The sequence below is a fragment of the Tursiops truncatus genome, chromosome 7, assembly GCF_011762595.2.
Source record: "Tursiops truncatus isolate mTurTru1 chromosome 7, mTurTru1.mat.Y, whole genome shotgun sequence".
Classification (NCBI taxonomy): Eukaryota; Metazoa; Chordata; class Mammalia; order Artiodactyla; family Delphinidae; genus Tursiops; species Tursiops truncatus.
The window spans coordinates 67,086,204-67,104,765 of NC_047040.1; the positions used below are offsets into that span (position 1 = coordinate 67,086,204).

At 39.4% G+C, this 18,562-nt stretch overlaps 1 protein-coding gene across 13 annotated transcripts in view; it reads left to right on the forward strand.

Annotated features, from left to right (window-relative positions):
- Positions 1–18,562, forward strand: part of GRB14 (growth factor receptor bound protein 14) — a 127,170-nt gene that overhangs the window by 64,959 nt on the left and 43,649 nt on the right. For all 13 annotated transcript variants that reach the window (XM_019922702.3, XM_019922698.3, XM_019922696.3 and 10 more), the window contains one exon: positions 10,856–11,012. In XM_019922702.3, the coding sequence (XP_019778261.1) occupies positions 10,856–11,012 (157 nt within the window). The remainder of the gene's footprint in view (positions 1–10,855; positions 11,013–18,562) is intronic.

Here is an 18,562-nt window from a genome sequence, read left to right on the forward strand (position 1 = left end):
AATATTTAGAAACGTGAGGGAAAGGTAAAATGACAAAAATGGATATAAATCAGTTATTCCTAGTGCTGTCACAGTATGGGAATGTTAGATCTAGAAAGTGATAGTTTGCATGGTAAGTTCATAAAATAATACCCCCCAGATGTACCAGAAAGACTGAATATAGCATATTTCATTGATTCTACAGCACCTTAAATTACAAGAAGCATCATTATCTTATATGCTTCCAATTAAATTATGACATACCATTGATGGTAAGTTACATCTAAGTTACAGAGAAGTTAAATGTGAGAAGGTGTGCTTTTAAAAATCAGTGAAACAAGGTAGTTCCTAAAAGTGCTTCAGTTGATGCCAGACAGCTCAAGAATTAACAATAAAAAGTCTGATGTGTCCTGGACTCTGATAAATATTCTCTTTCCTCTCCTCGTGTTTTCCCCTCTCTTCTAAACACTTCTCCTTTCACCCCTCCCCAACTTGTCCTTCTTTCTCACTGTGTGAAACAGTTATTAACTTTTTCACTTAGGCATGTCTTATGGTTATTCTGGGAACAAACGACTGCTGAAAAACTGAAATGAGATACTGGAATAACATTGTGTCCAACATAAGCATGACCAGTGGTTTTCTGCTTTGAATATGAATAAGCATTAGCACTTGTGAAGGGTTTTTTAAACTTCAAAGGTGAATTAGTCAGCACTGGCATCTTCACAGGAATTACATGAGTTTTAAAAACACTGAGGCTTCAGAGAACGCTCCTTTGATGAAGTCACTGGAAATGTTAGAGTGGGATTTGTGATCTGACCCTCTTTATTATTCGTATTGGATTTAGGTCCTAAAATAACATGAATATATACATATGTATATGTGTGCGTCCATGGTTTGGGATATTTTTAGGCTTAGTTTTTAATGTTTGCTTTCTTTTATAATGAAGTTAGAGCTGTTTCTTTTGCCTTTTTTTTTTTTTTTTTACCATGTAAGAGCACACTGAAAGGGCTTCTGATTTCTTGCTTTATAAAATTGAACACCCGCTTGAGTTAGGGTCTTTCTTGCTATCCTCTAGGGAGAAAGAAAGCCCAAGGAAGGCGCAGGCTGCCTGGCTCTTGGCCTGAGACGGAGAGCAGAGAGGGTCAAGAACAGAGTAGAGCACAGGGGCTTGAAGGAGAGACTTTCTGGGCCCCCCTTTGCCTGCAGACCGGCTTTCTTCTCTTGGTTGGAAGCCTAGACGTGGCATGATTTGGCAGTGTCATTGATCTAGACAGTCAGGTGGGACAGTGCTAAATCCCCTGCCGTGCCAGGTTTGGGGCATTTCCAGTAGCAAGGCCACACTGGGCCTCGTGGGCCTGATGCTGGATGGGAAGTGAATTCATACAGCATAGAGCTTCACCTTTGCATTTTGAATTCATACAGAACTTGCAGAAGATCTGTATGGATCCCCAGCCACACAGGTCCTTTAACTCTGAATTAGTTAATCTCTTTATCCCCGCATGCCTTCTAATGTTACTGCTGAAATGTAATGACCTACAAATGTGTACAAGTCCAGAGTTTTTACAGAGGTGGTGTGGGGATGATTCATTCTTGTGACCTTGAGGATTGTGGAAAGAGCCTGGATCCGTGGTCATTTGATGGAACTTGCCTCACCAGACCCTGAGCTATCCTCCTCTGGTTTCAAATGTGAGAAAAAAAACCCAAACCTTTAATTTGATTAAGAAGCCATTGTTGGGTAGATTTTTCTATTACTTAGAGCCGAATTTGTTCCTAAATGATTAGCTCACCATGTAGTTACTTATCATTATTTTCTTATCACTTTGTAATCTTATTCTGGTAAAACTGTCTTTTTAAAATTGAATTCTTTACTTCCAACCATTGAAAAAAGCTACTTTATCATTTGTGTATCTTAAAAAGGATCCCCTCTTGAGGTGGCCTCCTTGCTAGTTTGCACCGATAGAAACCAGTGTCTAGCAGTGCTGGGCAAAGACGCTTCTCCACAGACCTTCCAGCACCTGTGCACCTGTGCTTCCTCACGTCTTCCTCATAACTCAGTCCCTCTGATCTCAGGACAGTGGTCTGTATGCTGTTCCATGTGTATTTTTTGCCTCTTCAGTCCTTGGTATCTTTGCTCATGATACTTGTTCCACACAGATGTTCTTTTTTTTTTTTTTTTAATTCTCAGAGTTCCAGACTTAAAATGGGCCAGAGAAGTCACCTTATCTACCTTTGTTCAGTCCGCAGATTTCTTGAAAACTTGCCTATGTTTTCTCTTTGGTCCCATGTGTGTCCTTTCTTCCCTAGAGGTTTTTAAACTCTGTGAGGTTTCCAAGCTACTGTTTTGGAATCCCTAATATTGTCTCCTATAAGGCCATTCATGACGGTGTCAGTCGTCCCTAAAGGGATATTTACACTGTGCCAGGCCCCATGCTGACTGCTGGGGACACAATGGGAAGCACATATTGACATTATTCCTGGTGTCATGCAGCATGCTGAGTAGTAGAAGCTTATGGATAATAATTATGTAGTTGCACATATGCATACGTGAAACAAAGGGCCTGGACCTAAACTGGGAGTAGCGTTGAAAACTTCCCCACAGAATGAATGGTTTATCTGAAGGATGAGAAACAGGAGGTGGGTGGACAGTATTCTAGGCAGCAGTAGTAGATGCAAAGGCCCTGTGTCAGGAAGGAGCATAGCTATTTCAAGAAACTGAGAAAATATATGGTCAGAGTTAGAGAATAAGGAAAGGATTATAGGGAATAAAGTTGAAAGGGGCCACATGGATGTGAAATGGACCTGTTTATGTCAATCAATTCCTGTAATTCTGATATTGGTGACAATATCTATTTTGAGTTAATGAACATGTACTGCTCATGCTCAAATATGTAGTTGAATATCTCTTTCAATGGAGATAATTTGATTCCCTATGACCTGATTTCTCTAAACTATGTACTGTTTTGCTCTTAATAAATATTTGACAGCTAGCAAAATAATGAAGGATAGCAATATGGAAGCGACAGCTTTTCTTGAGCTGTTGGGATCTTTGGGAACAGTCTTTGTTTTTAAATATAACATTTTGTTAGAGGTTTCGAATAAGTAATAATGAATGTATTATTTGCCGTTTCCCTTCAGGGGAACATATTGAGTTGCTTAATTCAAAACATCTAAGACTGTCTCCTCTTATCTTAGGATACTACATTCCTTATTTAGAAGAACATAAAAATCCAGGGCTGCTCTGACCTCTATATAAAAATATTTCACTGATTTAGGTACATTGCCTATCTGTTAAAAATAATGGAGAAAAAAATCTGAAACATTAAAAGATAGCTTTATAATCTTACTGTACTTGGATGATAAAATTTTAAAGAGTGGGAGAAATAAGCTTTACTTTGGGACCTAGTTGAAATCAAATTTCTATGGGCCTTGTTTCTTATTTTCTATTAATTATATATAAACAATATATATAATTAAGAGATATAATAAATGAATTTATTTTTCTGTTGAAAAGTTATATACTTTTCATTGTGGTAAGATCTTGGTATTTAAATAATGGTGTTTAAATTATTTTAAATTAAATATTAATTAATAAGAATTAATATTTAATTAAATATTAAATGTGGTATTTAAATGTAGTTAATCTAAAAATCAAATTTAAATTCTCCCCAAATAGAAACTTTGACACCCAAGATAACCATGCCCAACCGTCTTTTTCCTTCCCTTTTGCTCTTTCTTCTTTTTCTAAAAAAAAGTCTCTCACTTCATCCTGTGGATTCTTGCTCATATAGTTATGTTTAATCTGTGCTCGTTTTTTACCTGCTGAATAATTATCCCATTTTGCCTCCTTTCTTCTCTGAAGAAACAAAGGATAAGTGATTAAGTAGCTAGTTACTTACCAATGGGTCCAATGCCCCTTTCTGCTCTGTGGCATTGCCAAATGACCAGATGAGAACCCTGAGGTTTTTTTACACATATTCTAGGATGAATCCAGTTTGGAAAGGAATGAGGCATCCCATTCCATCACTTTCTTGGGTCTGCAGGAAGGAGGAGAAAGGCTGACCGCTTAGCCTCTGCCCAGTGCTTTCCTGAAGCTTTCCACATAATCTGTTCTGAGAATCAGAATTTCCGGGGATTATAGCAGATGAATACTATGTGTGCTTTGGGGAGAAAGCAATACATATTGAATTGATTTTCAAATTCAAGCTCTGTGTTTTCAGAAATGGCCTTTGTCTTATATTTTAAATAGTTCATCTCTTTTAGTCCCTTGGCTTTAGGGGCCTCAAACTTCTTTTCTGAAAAGTTAACCATTTCTTGCTCTGTGTATTTCAACATTGTTGTGTCTACTGCTTTCAAAATGAGTTATGTTAATTTTTTAATCTCTTGCCTCCACTTACTTTTCATGGAGGGCAGCCTAGGGGACTTGAGGTATAAAGTATATAAACTGCCTTGATAAGGATGTCAGCCAAAACAGAGATCTGCTCCACCCACATTCCAGCATATTCTCTGCAGGGGCTACTGTGTCTTTATATTACATTTTCATTGCTAGATGCCATATGCTCCCGGCACAGTTTTTGAAGCTGTAAACCACTCTGAAGGCCAAGGTTGCTCCGATTGTCAGGATTACAGTGACACTGAGGGCTTCCTCAACACAGCCTGTGTGTACACTGTTGGCTGTCCTTGGGAGCTCTCTCTGTTCCTGCTGGTGGGATGTTATAGACAGATCTTATCAATGCATGTTTTTCTTGCTAATCAAGTGTGTCTGCTCATTGATGAGACAAAGAAAGTTCCTGTTCTTCTTTAGGGTCCAGGCAGGATTTCTTCCTGCTGGCATGCAATTGCAAATGATCTCGTGGATCAATTGTTATGAATTCTTCTTACCCTATTTTTTACTTTATATAGCAAGGTGGGGATTTGGACCACTGAACTGGGAATGTATAATATCCCTTTATTAAATAGCATGATTATATGGCCTTCAGATGTCTTTTTACCTTTCAGTATGTAGAGGAAACAGGATACCACTATTTTACTCCAATGATTCTTAAGAGCAGCCCTGCCATTTGGTTTTTACATGATCACAAAAGTTTGTACCTGGGCTTCCCTGGTGGCGCGGTGGTTGAGAGTCCGCCTGCCGATGCAGGGGACACGGGTTCGTGCCCCGGTCTGGGAAGATCCCACATGCCGCGGAGCGGCTGGGCCCGTGAGCCATGGCCGCTGAGCCTGTGCATCCGGAGCCTGTGCTCCACAACGGGAGAGACCACAACAGTGAGAGGCCTGCGTACCGCAAAAAAAAAAAAAAAAAAAAAAAAAAAGTTTGTACCTTAGTTTTAATCCCTACTAGTCTTATATCAATATCTTTACTTATGACTTGACTTTTTTTCTTAAACAGGAGGGTTTAGTATACTAATATTTTTGGCATATTCAACTCTACTAGAGAGTTAAGGCTTAGATTATCTTTCCCTTTTTCATATATTTCAAGGAGAAATAAATAGAAATAAAAATGAGATTTTTTTAACAAAGGCTCCCCATCAGTAGTATAAGGAATTTTTCATAAGTACTGAATAAATCTGAGAGATGACAGGGACTTACTGCTGTGGAAGATCAACCAAAATAAATTTTTATCGTTCGTAGATGAATGTGTATTTTGGACAAATGTCAGCATTAAATGGGATTATTTTTTTAAGAAGAAGAGTTTGAAATGGAGCTCAAACAAAAGTATTGTGTTTTCCTAACAGGTGTTATTAATTTAAAAAATGAGTACATGCACTTATTCCAGAAATTTAAGTTAGCCTCGTCCTTCTAAATTTATGTGTCTCCGTTCTTGGCAACTTATTTCTTTCCAATTTGCAGCAAAGTCAACTGAAGAGATTAATGGCATTTCTAATTGGTTAGGTATCTTTTTCATTTTCCCCAACTTTACCTCTTACTCTATTCTTGCCCTCTTCTTGAATTTGGCTTAGACTTCAGAATGTCTCCAGATTTTCATTTGTTAATTCCTCTGATATAAAAACTAGAGCATGAAAAATAAGAGGCATGCTTCTGTTACCCCAGGGGATGGGCATTTATTGTAAGAAAGCATGGGGTAGTCGGGAAGTCTCAGGAACCTGTCCCGTGGCCACCAGGTCATTCCCAACCCCCTGTTTCCTGGCGTGGAATGAGCAGTGGCCTCTGAGGGCACTGAAATGGCCGCTCATCATTGCTCCACATGAAGGAGCAGCCCCAGGGTCGGATCTTCTTTTCCTCTCAGGACTGGTTGTCTTCATGTTGCTTTTGGCAGGAGCACCCACCAGTGTTTGACCCACTCAGTGTTAACCACAGCCGCCTGGTGGATGGCATTTCTTAGCATCTCAGCAATTGTCTGGCACTGAGATTTGTCTGAAGGCACAAACGTATAAACAATAGCCTACCCAGATGCAATCATGGGAAACACTGAGATTCCAAAGAGATCTTGGGATCTTCATGAACCACATGTGTTAACCGAAAAATGAAGGAATTGAAGTGAGAGCTCAGACGCTTGCACCTGATTTTGGCAGTGTATTTTCATAGCCTTTTTCATATGACTTCACAGCTGCCTCAATGACTTCAAAACTCAGAACTGCCTGCTAATGGCAATATTAAGCCAGTTCTTACCTAGGATTATTTATAAGAAAAATTGTATATCTGTTGCTCTTTGAGAAGAATTTTAATTTCCTGAGGATTAAAATTTAATCAATCATATACTTTGTGACAGAAAAGATTTTTAAATTAAAATTTACAAATATGTATTGAGTACCTGTTATGTGCAAAACATTTTGGTAGGCTTTGCAGGGGTACAAAGTTCATTTGTTCCAAAGATCTTTATTAAGCCATACATTGGCTTGGACTAGGTCCCTGCGATATCATGTCAAATGGTGAGTAAATGTAGATTTTCCTTAAAGGAGCTTGCTAGTGCAGTTGAGGAGAAAGATATTCAAGTAGAAAATTACAAAGTAAGAGCTCTAAGAGGGGCACATTATAAAGCCATGGGCAGTCAGGGGAGACTTTCTGGAGGAAGTGCTGTGGGAACTGGGGCCAAATGGTAAGTAGGAATTTGCCAAATAAAGCATATTGTTGGTGGCTGGGGCAAAGATTTCAGGTAGAGGATACCTCATGAGCAAATAGAAAGAAGAGGTTGCAAATGTTTATCATATCTGGCTAAGGTCAGAGTGACCTGTTCCATAGGCTGATTTGCTGGGGAGTGTGCATGCTCTGTGCGTGCTGAAGAGTTTGGACTTTATTCCATGGGGTCCCACTTCCCTGGTTCTCCATCTCTCTTTATCTATCAGACTTTCTTGCCTCTAACTCACCATTAAATATTGCAATTTCTCAGGGTTCAGCCCTAGATTCTTTTTTTTCCTCATGCTTCTTCCTTTTCTCCCTTTGTCAGATATATCCATATCCACAAGTTTACCACCTATAAGCTCAATGATTCTTAAGTCAATTCTGAGCTGAGGATCTTGCATCCCTGTTACTACGGTCATGCTTACCACCTCATCTCCCTCAGGGCCATGCTCCCTGCTTGCTGCACTTGCCGTTCCTGATGCCTTTTTTTGTTTTGTTTTGTTTTGTTTTTTTTGCAGTACGCGGGCCTCTCACTGCTGTGGCCTCTCCCGTAGCAGAGCACAGGCTCCGGACGCGCATGCTCAGCGGCCATGGCTCACGGGGCCCAGCTGCTCCGTGGCATGTGGGATCCTCCCGGCATGGGGCACGAACCCATGTCCCCTGCATCGGCAGGCAGACTCTCAACCACTGCGCCACCAGAGAAGCCCCCTGACTCCTCTTAATCCTTAGAATCTGCCAAGTTTCTTCTTGCCCCACGGACTTTGCATGGCTTCGGTTCCCTTAGCTTGAAATGCTCTTACCCTCTCTTTGCCTAGCTACTGCCCACTCCTTCTTCAGGTCTTGGCCTGAATATCACTTTTTCATGGATATCTTTCAGGTATCTCCTAACCCCCATTATATGATTTAGTAACATACTGAATTTTTATGTCCTACTTTGTGACTATTGTTTTTAATACTGCTTTCCCCACTATGCTTTAGCTCTCTGAGGGCAACAGCCAACTCTGTGACAGCCTTATATATATATATGTTTTTTTTTAAAAGGGAACTTTATTTATTATTTATTTATTTTTGGCTGCATTGGGTCTTCGTTGCTGCGAGTGGGCTTTCTTTAGTTGAGGCGAGTGGGGGCTACTCTTCGTTGCGGTGCGCGGGCTTCTCATTGCGGCGGCTTCTCTTGTTGCAGAGCAGGGGCTCTAGGCACGCGGGCTTCAGTAGTTGTGGCACGCGGGCTCAGTAGTTGTGGCTCGTGGGCTCTAGAGCACAGGCTCTGTAGTTGTGGTGCACAGGCTTAGTTGCTCCGCGGCATGTGGGATCTTCCCAGACTAGGGCTCGAACCCGTGTCCCCTGCATTGGCAGGCGGGTTCTTAACCACTGTGCTGCCAGGGAAGCCCAATGACAGCGTTATACTAAAACACTTAGCAAAGGATGTATGCTTTGCATGGGGTCTTAATAAACACAAGGAGCTGCTTGAGTTAGGACAACAAGGAGCCATTGAAGAATTTTAGAAGAATGACCTGATGTGATTGGCTATTAGAAAGTTTATTCCCCTAGCAGTATGGAGAAAGAGTTGGAGAAGGTCTTTGGCTAGAACAAGAGATATAAGTAGGTGGATATTACCACTAGAAACGTACAGCTTCATGGCACACATATGATTAAAAAACACAATTCAAGTATTCCCTGGTCCAGGGGCCCAATGATATTCTCAGCACCCTTTTCATCTCTTGGCATGGTTTACTCCATGTGGGCCCCATTTTCCCACAGTCTTTCTCTTCACGAACAGTAGCAGCTTCACCCTACACCTGCCCAGTGGAAAACAGGGCTCACTTTATGGTTATGTGAACGGATGTCTAGATTGGCCCTGACTGACTCTGATTAGGTCATGTGCCCACTCTGAAATAGTCACTGTCGCCAAAGGGATTCTGAGTGTTGATTAATCAATCTGGATAACAACTATGTGAAGCTGAGGCAGTCATGCACTGGTGAACTGGCTATAAAAGTATATATATTTTTAAAAAGGCCTTATTGTAGCATTTGCCAGTTTCTTTGGTGTACTCCCACCATGGCTGATTTCAAGATGCCTGGCTTGCAGAGTTCCTGAATGTTTAACAATCACCTCTTGCAAGCCAGTTCCAGCAGCTCCACTATACCATCACTGAGCTGAAAGTAGAGCTGCCAGAATCACAAAAACTAATGGTGAGGGAGGGAGTGGGTCTCTAAAAGACAATCAGAATGCTCTTAGACGAGGGATAGGTGCCTGGTTGCCAGTCCAACAAATAAGCCTGCACTCTCCTGCGTAACTTATACTTTGGTGTCGTGATCTCATTTTACTTAGGAATTTTTTTTAAAGTTCTTATATTATTTCCTTGAATAACATTTTTAAGTACCTTGTAATATTCCATTTTGTGAAAGTACTATAGTTTACCATTCTTTTGTTGTTGTATATTTAGGTTGATAGAATTATACATAATGCTTTGCTGGATAAGTCTATGCCTAAAGCTATTTTCCACATTTATGACAGATTTATTGAGATAGTTTGCCTAAGGGAAATTATTGAGTCAAAGGAATGGACCTTTTAATGCTTTCAATAAATACTTTCCAACAGGTGTACAAAATAGTTTTACCAATTTATATCACTCCTGTCATTGTAAGAGAGCAACTATTTTTTTCCACTGTCATTACACATAATTAGAAAAATAATCGATAGAGAATTGACACATCATTTTAATTTTCATTTGTTTGAATTACTGAAAATGTTTAAATGTCTATATTTTTATAAGGTGTATTTCTTATATTGAATTTTCTTACAATTTCCTACTTCTGTGTGTGTTGATCTTACTATACTATTTTCATAGGTATTTAACTTATTATAATTAATTTAATTCATATATGACATATCACAGTTAGTAGTGGAAATTCTAGCACATAGCATAACTTGGTAAATGTTGAGGGGAGTGTTGTATGTGAAACTCTCTACTTCTGTATGATTTGGGGTGACATTAGCTGCTGTAATAGATAAAGAATCACAGTGAGTTAACAGACTAAAAGTTTATTTCTTGCTCATGTCAAAGTTACATATGGTCATTCCTAGTTGGGCACCTTCCATGTGGCCATTCAGAGTCAAAGCCTCCTTCTGTCCCATGGCTCTGCTCTCCTCTTTAGGTCTTTGTCATCATTTCCATTCAGTGAGAGGCTGGCGTAAGAGAATGGATGACAGTATATGGGAAATTTTTATGGATTAGGTCTGGAGGTGCAACACTGCATGTGCTTACATCTCATTGACTAAAACTCAATCCCATGGACACAACTAATTGCAAGGGAGGAAAGAAAAAGGATTTGGTGAACATCTAGCCAGTCTTTGCCAAAATTTCTATAACCTGAAATAGAGAAATCTTTATATTCTGTTTACTGCTGTTACAACATGTATATCTGGGAATAAATCACCCATGTTACTTGGATTGTTTAAAGATTTAAATATGGAGTGGAAAATTTAAAATATTGATAAGAGATATGTAGCTTTTTAGTAGATCAGAGTGGTGGGAAATGACATTGAATGGTCATTGAATGGCCTCCAGTTTAGACACTGAAGAGAAGAGACTGGAAGTTGTCAGACAGAGTGACTTTGACACATATTATAAACAAGTCTTGGATGGGCAACATTTACTCCATGTATAAGGAAATTAGATGTAAAACAAACTGTATAAGGAATTTGTAATTAGCTCAACTGATAAGTTTGATGACTTACTAGAATGATATTTTTAATAGACTATTTTAGCTCATTTTTTAATTTCTACCTACACAGGTAATTAAAGTATACAGTGAAGATGAAACCAGCAGGGCTTTAGAGGTACCCAGTGACATAACTGCCCGAGATGTTTGCCAGCTGTTGATCCTGAAGAATCATTACATTGATGACCACAGCTGGACCCTTTTTGAGCACCTGCCTCACATAGGTCTAGGTAAGGATACAAAATCATAGTCATATCATTGCTTTTCTGTCCCTTATAGTTTGATCATATGGCAAAGATTTTCTTCACTTGTAGAAAAATAGAGGACAATTATGAATAGTCCTTTTCTTTGTTTTTTATTTTTGGGTTGGTAGTTGAGAGAAAAATAAAGTAGCACAAAATGGAAATAAGAATAGAAATATTAAAAATTTACCACTCTTCATGGTTTAAATAATGATGTGTGGAAATTTGGGAGCTAAACCATAGAGTCTAAAGTGATGGAAAGATACATCTCATAATAAACTTTAGTAGCACAATTAACATTTTTTGAGAGGTCAATAAAATATGCTGTTATTTGGACTACTTTTTTTTTTTATAAATTTATTTATTTATTTATACTTGGCTGTGTTGGGTCTTCGTTTCTGTGCGAGGGCTTTCTCTAGTTGTGGCAAGCGGGGGCCACTCTTCATCGCGGTGCGCGGGCCTCTCACTGTCGCGGTGTCTCTCGTTGCGGAGCAGAGACTCCAGGCGCGCAGGCTCAGTAGTTGTAGCTCATGGGCCTAGCCGCTCTGTGGCATGTGGGATCTTCCCGGACCAGGGCTCGAACCCGTGTCCCCTGCATCGGCAGGCAGATTCTCAACCACTTCGCCACCAGGGAAGCCCTGGACTACTTTTTGAATTGATTGTAGTGCAGACATGGGAAATATCCACAGTGGTAGTCTCTTTATGGGACTGTATACCCTAAATTTTTCTTGAAGAATGAGTAATCCTTCACATTTTAAAGTCATAAACATAAAAAATAATCGTATTTATTTGCAGTTGGAAATATATCTCTGTATTGTGAACTGTAGAGGCTTTTCCCCTCACATCTTTTAATAAGTTATAAAGAATTTTCATTCTTCTGCTAGTGTGGGACAGAATTGGGCGACAATTTTGTCTCCCCTTTCTTATTTTTACAAGTACTGCTGTTAAAAAACATGTCCCCATAATAGGTAGATGAGAAAGGAAGGAGTTTGTTATGGCAGTGCCATTTGATTCTTTGAATTTTGTATTAGTTTCCCTTGGCTGCTGTAACAAATTAGCATAATCTCAGTGGCTTAAAACAACCAAAGTTTATTCCGTTACATTTCTGGAGACCAGAAGTCTGAAATCAGTATCAATGGATTAAAATCAAGGTATCTTCAGGGATGAGCTTCCTCTGGAGGTTCAAGGAGAGAATCCATTTCCTGCCTCTTCTAGCTTCTTGTGGCTGCTGGCATGCCGTGGCTATGGCTACATCACTCTAATCTCTACCTCCATGGTCACACTGTGTTCTCTTCTGTCTGTGTGCAGTCTCCCTCTACCTCTCTCTTAGAAGATAGTAGCATTTAGGCTTTATCCAGAATAATCCAGGATAATCACTTCATTTCAAGATCCCTAAATCAATGACACCTGCAAAGTTTTGTTTTGTTTTTAGTTTTTTACCATGTAAGGTAACAGTCACAGGTTTCAGGGATTAAGATGTAGCTATCGTTAGGGGGCTATTATTTAGCCTACCATCAACTCCTTTGCATTGTAAGTCAAACAACTTTTAGTAATAAACAACTTATTCAAAATTAATTTAAATAAGTTGTCAATGACAGGACAATTTGTCCCTTCAATTTGTTTAAAGAATTGAGAATTTTATACCTAGGCATGAGAGTCATTCACTTTCTTGCTTAGCTAGCTACCAATATATAAAAATTTTCCTTCGTTTGATACATAGAGGGTTTACACCTCAGAGCAGCATACCAAAGTAAGGTTCAATTCGGATGAGAAGTTTGCCTTTGTCTTATGAAATGCAATAAAGATGATGTTGGCAGAAAAGGTATGTTCTTAGGAGGATCCGTTTTTAAAAGATTCTGGAAAATGGTTCATTTAAAGTTCCTTGCATTCCCTGAACCATTCAGGAAGTGTCTATAGTACTTCCAATTTGAAGACTGCTGTCCAAGGATATGTCAGGACCTGAGGAAGAGGACAGAGGGAAGCCTGTGGAAAAGAAGTTTGGATAGTTCGACAGTCTCCACAGGGATTCTGAACCTTAACCCACCCTCCCACCCCCTGTTTGATAGTTGATGAGCGACAACATGTCAGCTGATCTCCACAGCTGAGCATGTACCTTCCAAGAAAACTTGAATTCTGAAGGTATGCTATACTGGTCCGTGTGACTTGCTGTCTCACCCTCGTAGGGCAGAGAAAGTTCAACATATACTTTCTTCATTGCCATTTGTGACTAATTTAACTTCTATTCATGATCATTACTCTCAGAAATATGGTGTTAACTCTCAACAGATACCTGCCGTAATTCCAAACTATTTTGTTTGCTTATGCTTCTAGAAATATAGCTCTCAATTAGTATAATGTATAATTACAGTATTCTATACTCTTAAATTTTTCTTTTAGAGAGAGTTTAAAAGTCATTAAACATCTTTTGCAGTTATAGTCACTACAATTTATCCCTAACAAAGAGCTTGAAGTTCAGTAATAAAATCTACCTTATAAATCAAGAAGCAGTTTTCACAAGAGACCGCGGCAAGTCATGTGAGGAATAAAAAGATTTGTGCAAGTCTTTTAATGTAGAAGCTTAAAATGGAACATTGAGAATTAATTTGAGCTACATGCTAAATTTAAACTTTTAGGCATTGAATGGAAATATATTTCTCCATTACTGTATTTTCTGGAAACTGCTGAAATAAAATCAAAGATGTGAGAATATTGTCTCATGGCTTCATTAACCATGCATTAGACCAAAGCTTATGAGAAAGAAATTTAGTTCCAGAGCTTTTTTTGTGTTCTTTTTTTTCTCAGATAAAAACTTTATACAGTAGAAAAATTGCAGACACTAATGCTACCCAAATACTAATGTATATTAGATTTGCCACCTTCCATTCCTTTTTAAAAAAAATCTGCTGCTTTATTTCTGTAAGGATACACTGAGATGTTAGATGATAAGAGTTAATGAATATCTAACTAAACTCTTGAGAAACAGTTTTTATTCTTTTTCTTTCTTCTGCTTCTTTAACAATATAACAAGAGAATAACAACTCTTAAGACGCTGTGGTCTTCCTCAGCATCAAATGTAAAACCAGTGTGTCTCTGAATTTTATTTGTGTGTGTGTAGCTTATAAATACTCTTGTAGGAGCTATTCAACCTAAGAGTAGTATTCAGGAACATTTTTGCTATTTGTATATTAAAATGAACTAAAAGAACTAGAGTGGGGTGTTTCTGCCCCTTAAATATGCTGTGCAGCTGCCGATGCCCTTTGTCAATAGAATGAAGTACTGACATATTCAACTGCAAATCTTCTTTTAGTGGTGATGACGTAAAGAACCAAAGGACACATCATTTGCCAAAACTTTGGTGACCAGCTAGTGAGTTCTGCATGTTGTTCAGGAGACATTCTTGACCTCTCTTTGATTAAAATGATTAGTTTTCAATGAATAGAATTCTAAAAGTGAAGAGGTGGTCTATTATTTTAAAAAAATATTTTTAATACAAAAATAAGTCAGCTCACTGTAAATAACAGAAATAAAGATGTCAGGAATTAAACAATACTGTCCATTATTTCACAATGCTGAGATGACTTTCTTTAGTTTCTCTATTTTAACATAATCTCTAGCCTGTGAGTTCACTTGTGTAGATTACCTTCTTTTATATATGTGTGCATCTTTAAAAAATACTGATTATTTTTAGTTTTTTTTTTTTTTTTTTCTTTCCACCTTACAGATTCCACAAAAGCTAGGAACTAACTCCCCCTGCCTTTCCCTGTTGCTTTCCTCCAATAGTTTAACAAATATCTGTTGACTGTTTTGCACCAAGCCTGTTTTGTGTGTGGATCCCGGGGGTACAGTATGAACACAATAGACAAAAAGCAATGCCCTCATGAGTTTGCATTCTAGTGGGAGGAGAAAGACAAGAGATACATGACTAAAATGTGCAATCTTTTAGGTGGTGATTAGCACTGGGGAGAAAAGGAAGGCCGGGAAAGCGATAGGGAGTCCAGGGCCGGTTGGGAGATGCACTTTAAGTAGATCAGGGAAGGTGTCCCTGACAGTGTGATGTTTGAGTAGAGGTCTGAAGCAGACAGGAGCAGGTCTTGCACTTAAATAGAAGATTGTTCTAGAAGGAGGGAACAGCAAGCGGGAAGGCCTGGACATGGCAATGTGCTTGTGTTCAGGAAACAGGACTTAAGGAGTCAGTAAGGTGGAAAGTAATGGAAAGGGACTGCACAGAGCTACCACAGAGCCAGCTCATGCAGGGTCTCCCAGGCCATGGAGGGGACTGGACTTTTACACTGAGTGAGGGAAAAAGTAACTGTAGGTCTCTTCGTCAGAGAGCAGTATGGTCTGACTTAGTTTTAAAGTCTACTACTAAGAAGACTCAAACGCAAGTTTTGACCATTTGGAGGCTAAGCAACTTCGTTTTGCTTTTACCTCAAACTATCTGTGGCTTCCGGGCTTGATCCTTGCCCATCTCTCATTTCTGCCAGTCGCGCATGCCACATTGTACCATCTTCATGTCATGGTCTGCACATGTACAAGGCTTAGTGTTTGTGAGATCCTGAAGCCTTGTAGACAAGAATATTGTGACTTAGGAGATAGATGAGAGTGGGGAGTTTTCTGCCTCTAGTTCACTTTAATATCCCAGATAAGCTTAGGAAAGTTTCAGAGACACGTTACATGGTTAATAGATGTGCTACTGTTGTGTGTGAACCATTAACACACACAACAAATTACTAAAGTCAGAAGGGGGAGCACATGACATTCAAAATATGGTTATGGAATTCAAAGTCTGTTTTCAGAATGACACTTTGTGTGGCAAAAAACCCTCCAATTTTATTGGTATTTTTAATATGAATGCATATGTGTGATAGCTACTATTAACGTGCATCTTACGTGTGCAGGGCCCCTACGTAGAGGTTTCACATTCATCTTGATAGACACTCTCAATATTTAGCCTCATAGCAACCCCGCAATGTACATTTATTTCATCTCCATTTTACACATAAGAATACAAAGAATCAGTGATAAAAAGTACCTGGCCCAGAGTCAACTTTGCACAAATCTAGGTACCTGTCAGATTCTCAAGTGTATGCATTTTCTGTGGAAGCAAGTTTGTTATTTCCCCACTTCACTAGGTCAGGCCAGTGTTTTCGGGATTCTGTGGTTGGTTTGTCTCTCTCACTTTCCGTCTGCATCTCTCATGCAGGCTATAAATACAAATTTAAATTCTGAAACCTCAAGAACATTTTCAGACAAACCTAGGTAGTACTGAAATTATTGGAATCAAACTGAGCCAGCCTGGTCCACTTTAGAGCAGAGCCAGCTATTTATCTTGGCTGAGAAGAGGATCACTTTGGAAATGGGCTGTTGTTGAATTTATATACATTGTGAATGGTAATAGGACAGTTGGAGCTTTGAATATGATATCAATATTTCATATCCTCTGTCCATAGTTATTAATATATGCTACCAAGAATTTTCATAGGTAGAGTAAATCATGGAAGGCAGCTAAATATCCTGATTTTGTTACAAATTGCTGATTTGCCTGATTTGGGGTCGTGTTATTATGAGTTTCTAGTACTACGTACAGCTTTATAGACATTGGATTTAAAATACCAGTATATCACCAAATATTTCCCCTTCTCTAATGATAGAACAACCTGTTTTGTAACTGGTGTGTTTTACTTCACAGCCACTGGATGTCACTATAGTTCCCCAGATGGAGTCCCCTGCCTTTACAATTATTGTAAGAGGATGGTGGGTGGGTGGGGGGAAACTTCAGTTTTAAGTCTTCTAGAACTTAATGGGATCCATGTTTGCTTTGCTCCCATTTTGATTCCTAATTGAAGCCATGGTATGAAGCAGCGGCAATTAACACAATACCTCAAGCGCATACCTATAGATTCCTCGGGAAGTGGAATTAATTGTATTTTAGTGTCATTGCTAGGGACCGCTGAGATTTCTATTGTGAGTATCATTGTGGAGTGGCTTTAATAAGCAAAATGAATGACTGCAGGCTTTTAATGAAACCATTTTTATATGTGCAGCTAAACCCACATGATCTCTTTAAGACTGAAGCAATGCACAGCAGCGGTGAGGGAACACTTCACAGCCTCCTGCTTTGAAGCTGCTCCTTCACTTTTTTCTTCTTTGCAAAAGAAACAGAAGTGTTTTTTTCTGTTGTCTGGCACTGATACTGATATGTAGTTGTACTTTCTGTGCTATTTGGAACCTACCAGCCATCAGAGTTGTGACCATCCTCATCACCAGTGGAAATAATTGTGAAACCCTTAGGACATGTGTGCTTCCTTCTCTATCGAGACTTATGTAGCCCTGATCTGAGGGTTAAGGTGACATGTGCTCTGGTAGCACACTAAGGCTGGAGATGGGACATGTGAAGCCAGCAAAGAGTGCTCATAACTAAATCTGCCTTGTGGTCCAGCTGATTTTTCCTTTTCAGTATTCTCATAGCCTGAGTTCAGCTCTCATCATCTCTCTTCTCAGGAATTCCTTTAGCCTTACTGTTGGTCCTTCCTCTTGCCTCTGGTCATACCAAAGTTATTCATCTGAGTGCAGACCTTGATTCACCTTGCCTTAGGGTCCAAGGTCCTTTGCAGGCCTTGTAGTACCTGTGACCTGACTACCCTTCCTACCTCAAGCCTTGTGTCTTACACCTCCCTCCTCTAAGTTTATACATTAGAGAACTGCCTGTAGTCGCCTGCATTTCTACTCCTTGGGTTCCTTGCTCATGCTGTTAAGATTCTCAGGAAGCCCTTTCTCACCCATCTTTACCTGGCTAGCTGCTATGCATCTTCCAAGGCTTACTTGGAATGTTAGTTAAAAATAGCAATAAAGTATAACTGTATAATAACTGCTAGCCATTTCCTAAAAATTCCTATGAAAACAAAGATGGAACCCCTCAGCTGTCCAAGCTGACTGACAGCTAACCTAGTGCCACGGTCTGGGGAGAGGAGAGATAGAAGAGCCGTTGGAGGCATCCCACGCTCAGTCTTATGAAGTAGAGTCACCCTTTCCATTTGAGAGCAGGTAGGGAGACACACCTGCCCCTCTCATATGCCTGGGTACAGACTTTGGCTGCTCAGAAGCTACTTGTTTTTTGAGGCAATTGGCATACTTGCTGGCACTACCTTTTCTCATACATCCATTAGGAAATTACAACCTCCCCCCAACACCCCTCCCCCCAAAAAAGAGTGGTGCAGGAAGCACTAGGAGTGATAGAGGTAAATTGTGTCCTGGGAGGTGATTTTCCCACAAGTACACACTATAGGTGGGTGTGGAGAACAAGCAAATCTGGATAAGAAGCAGATTTAAGGCTGTTCAAGCAGGATTATTTACAGTATCAATTAATGAGAAAAATAAAACCTAATGCTATTATAATAGGGGAATGTTATAAATTACAGTATATTAATAGGATGTAAGTTATGCTGCTTTGAATCATGTTTTTGGAGCTTTTCCTTTGAAAACTGATGTGGACAAATGTAAGATTGTAACAGTGATTGAATAAAGTATATATTTTTCAC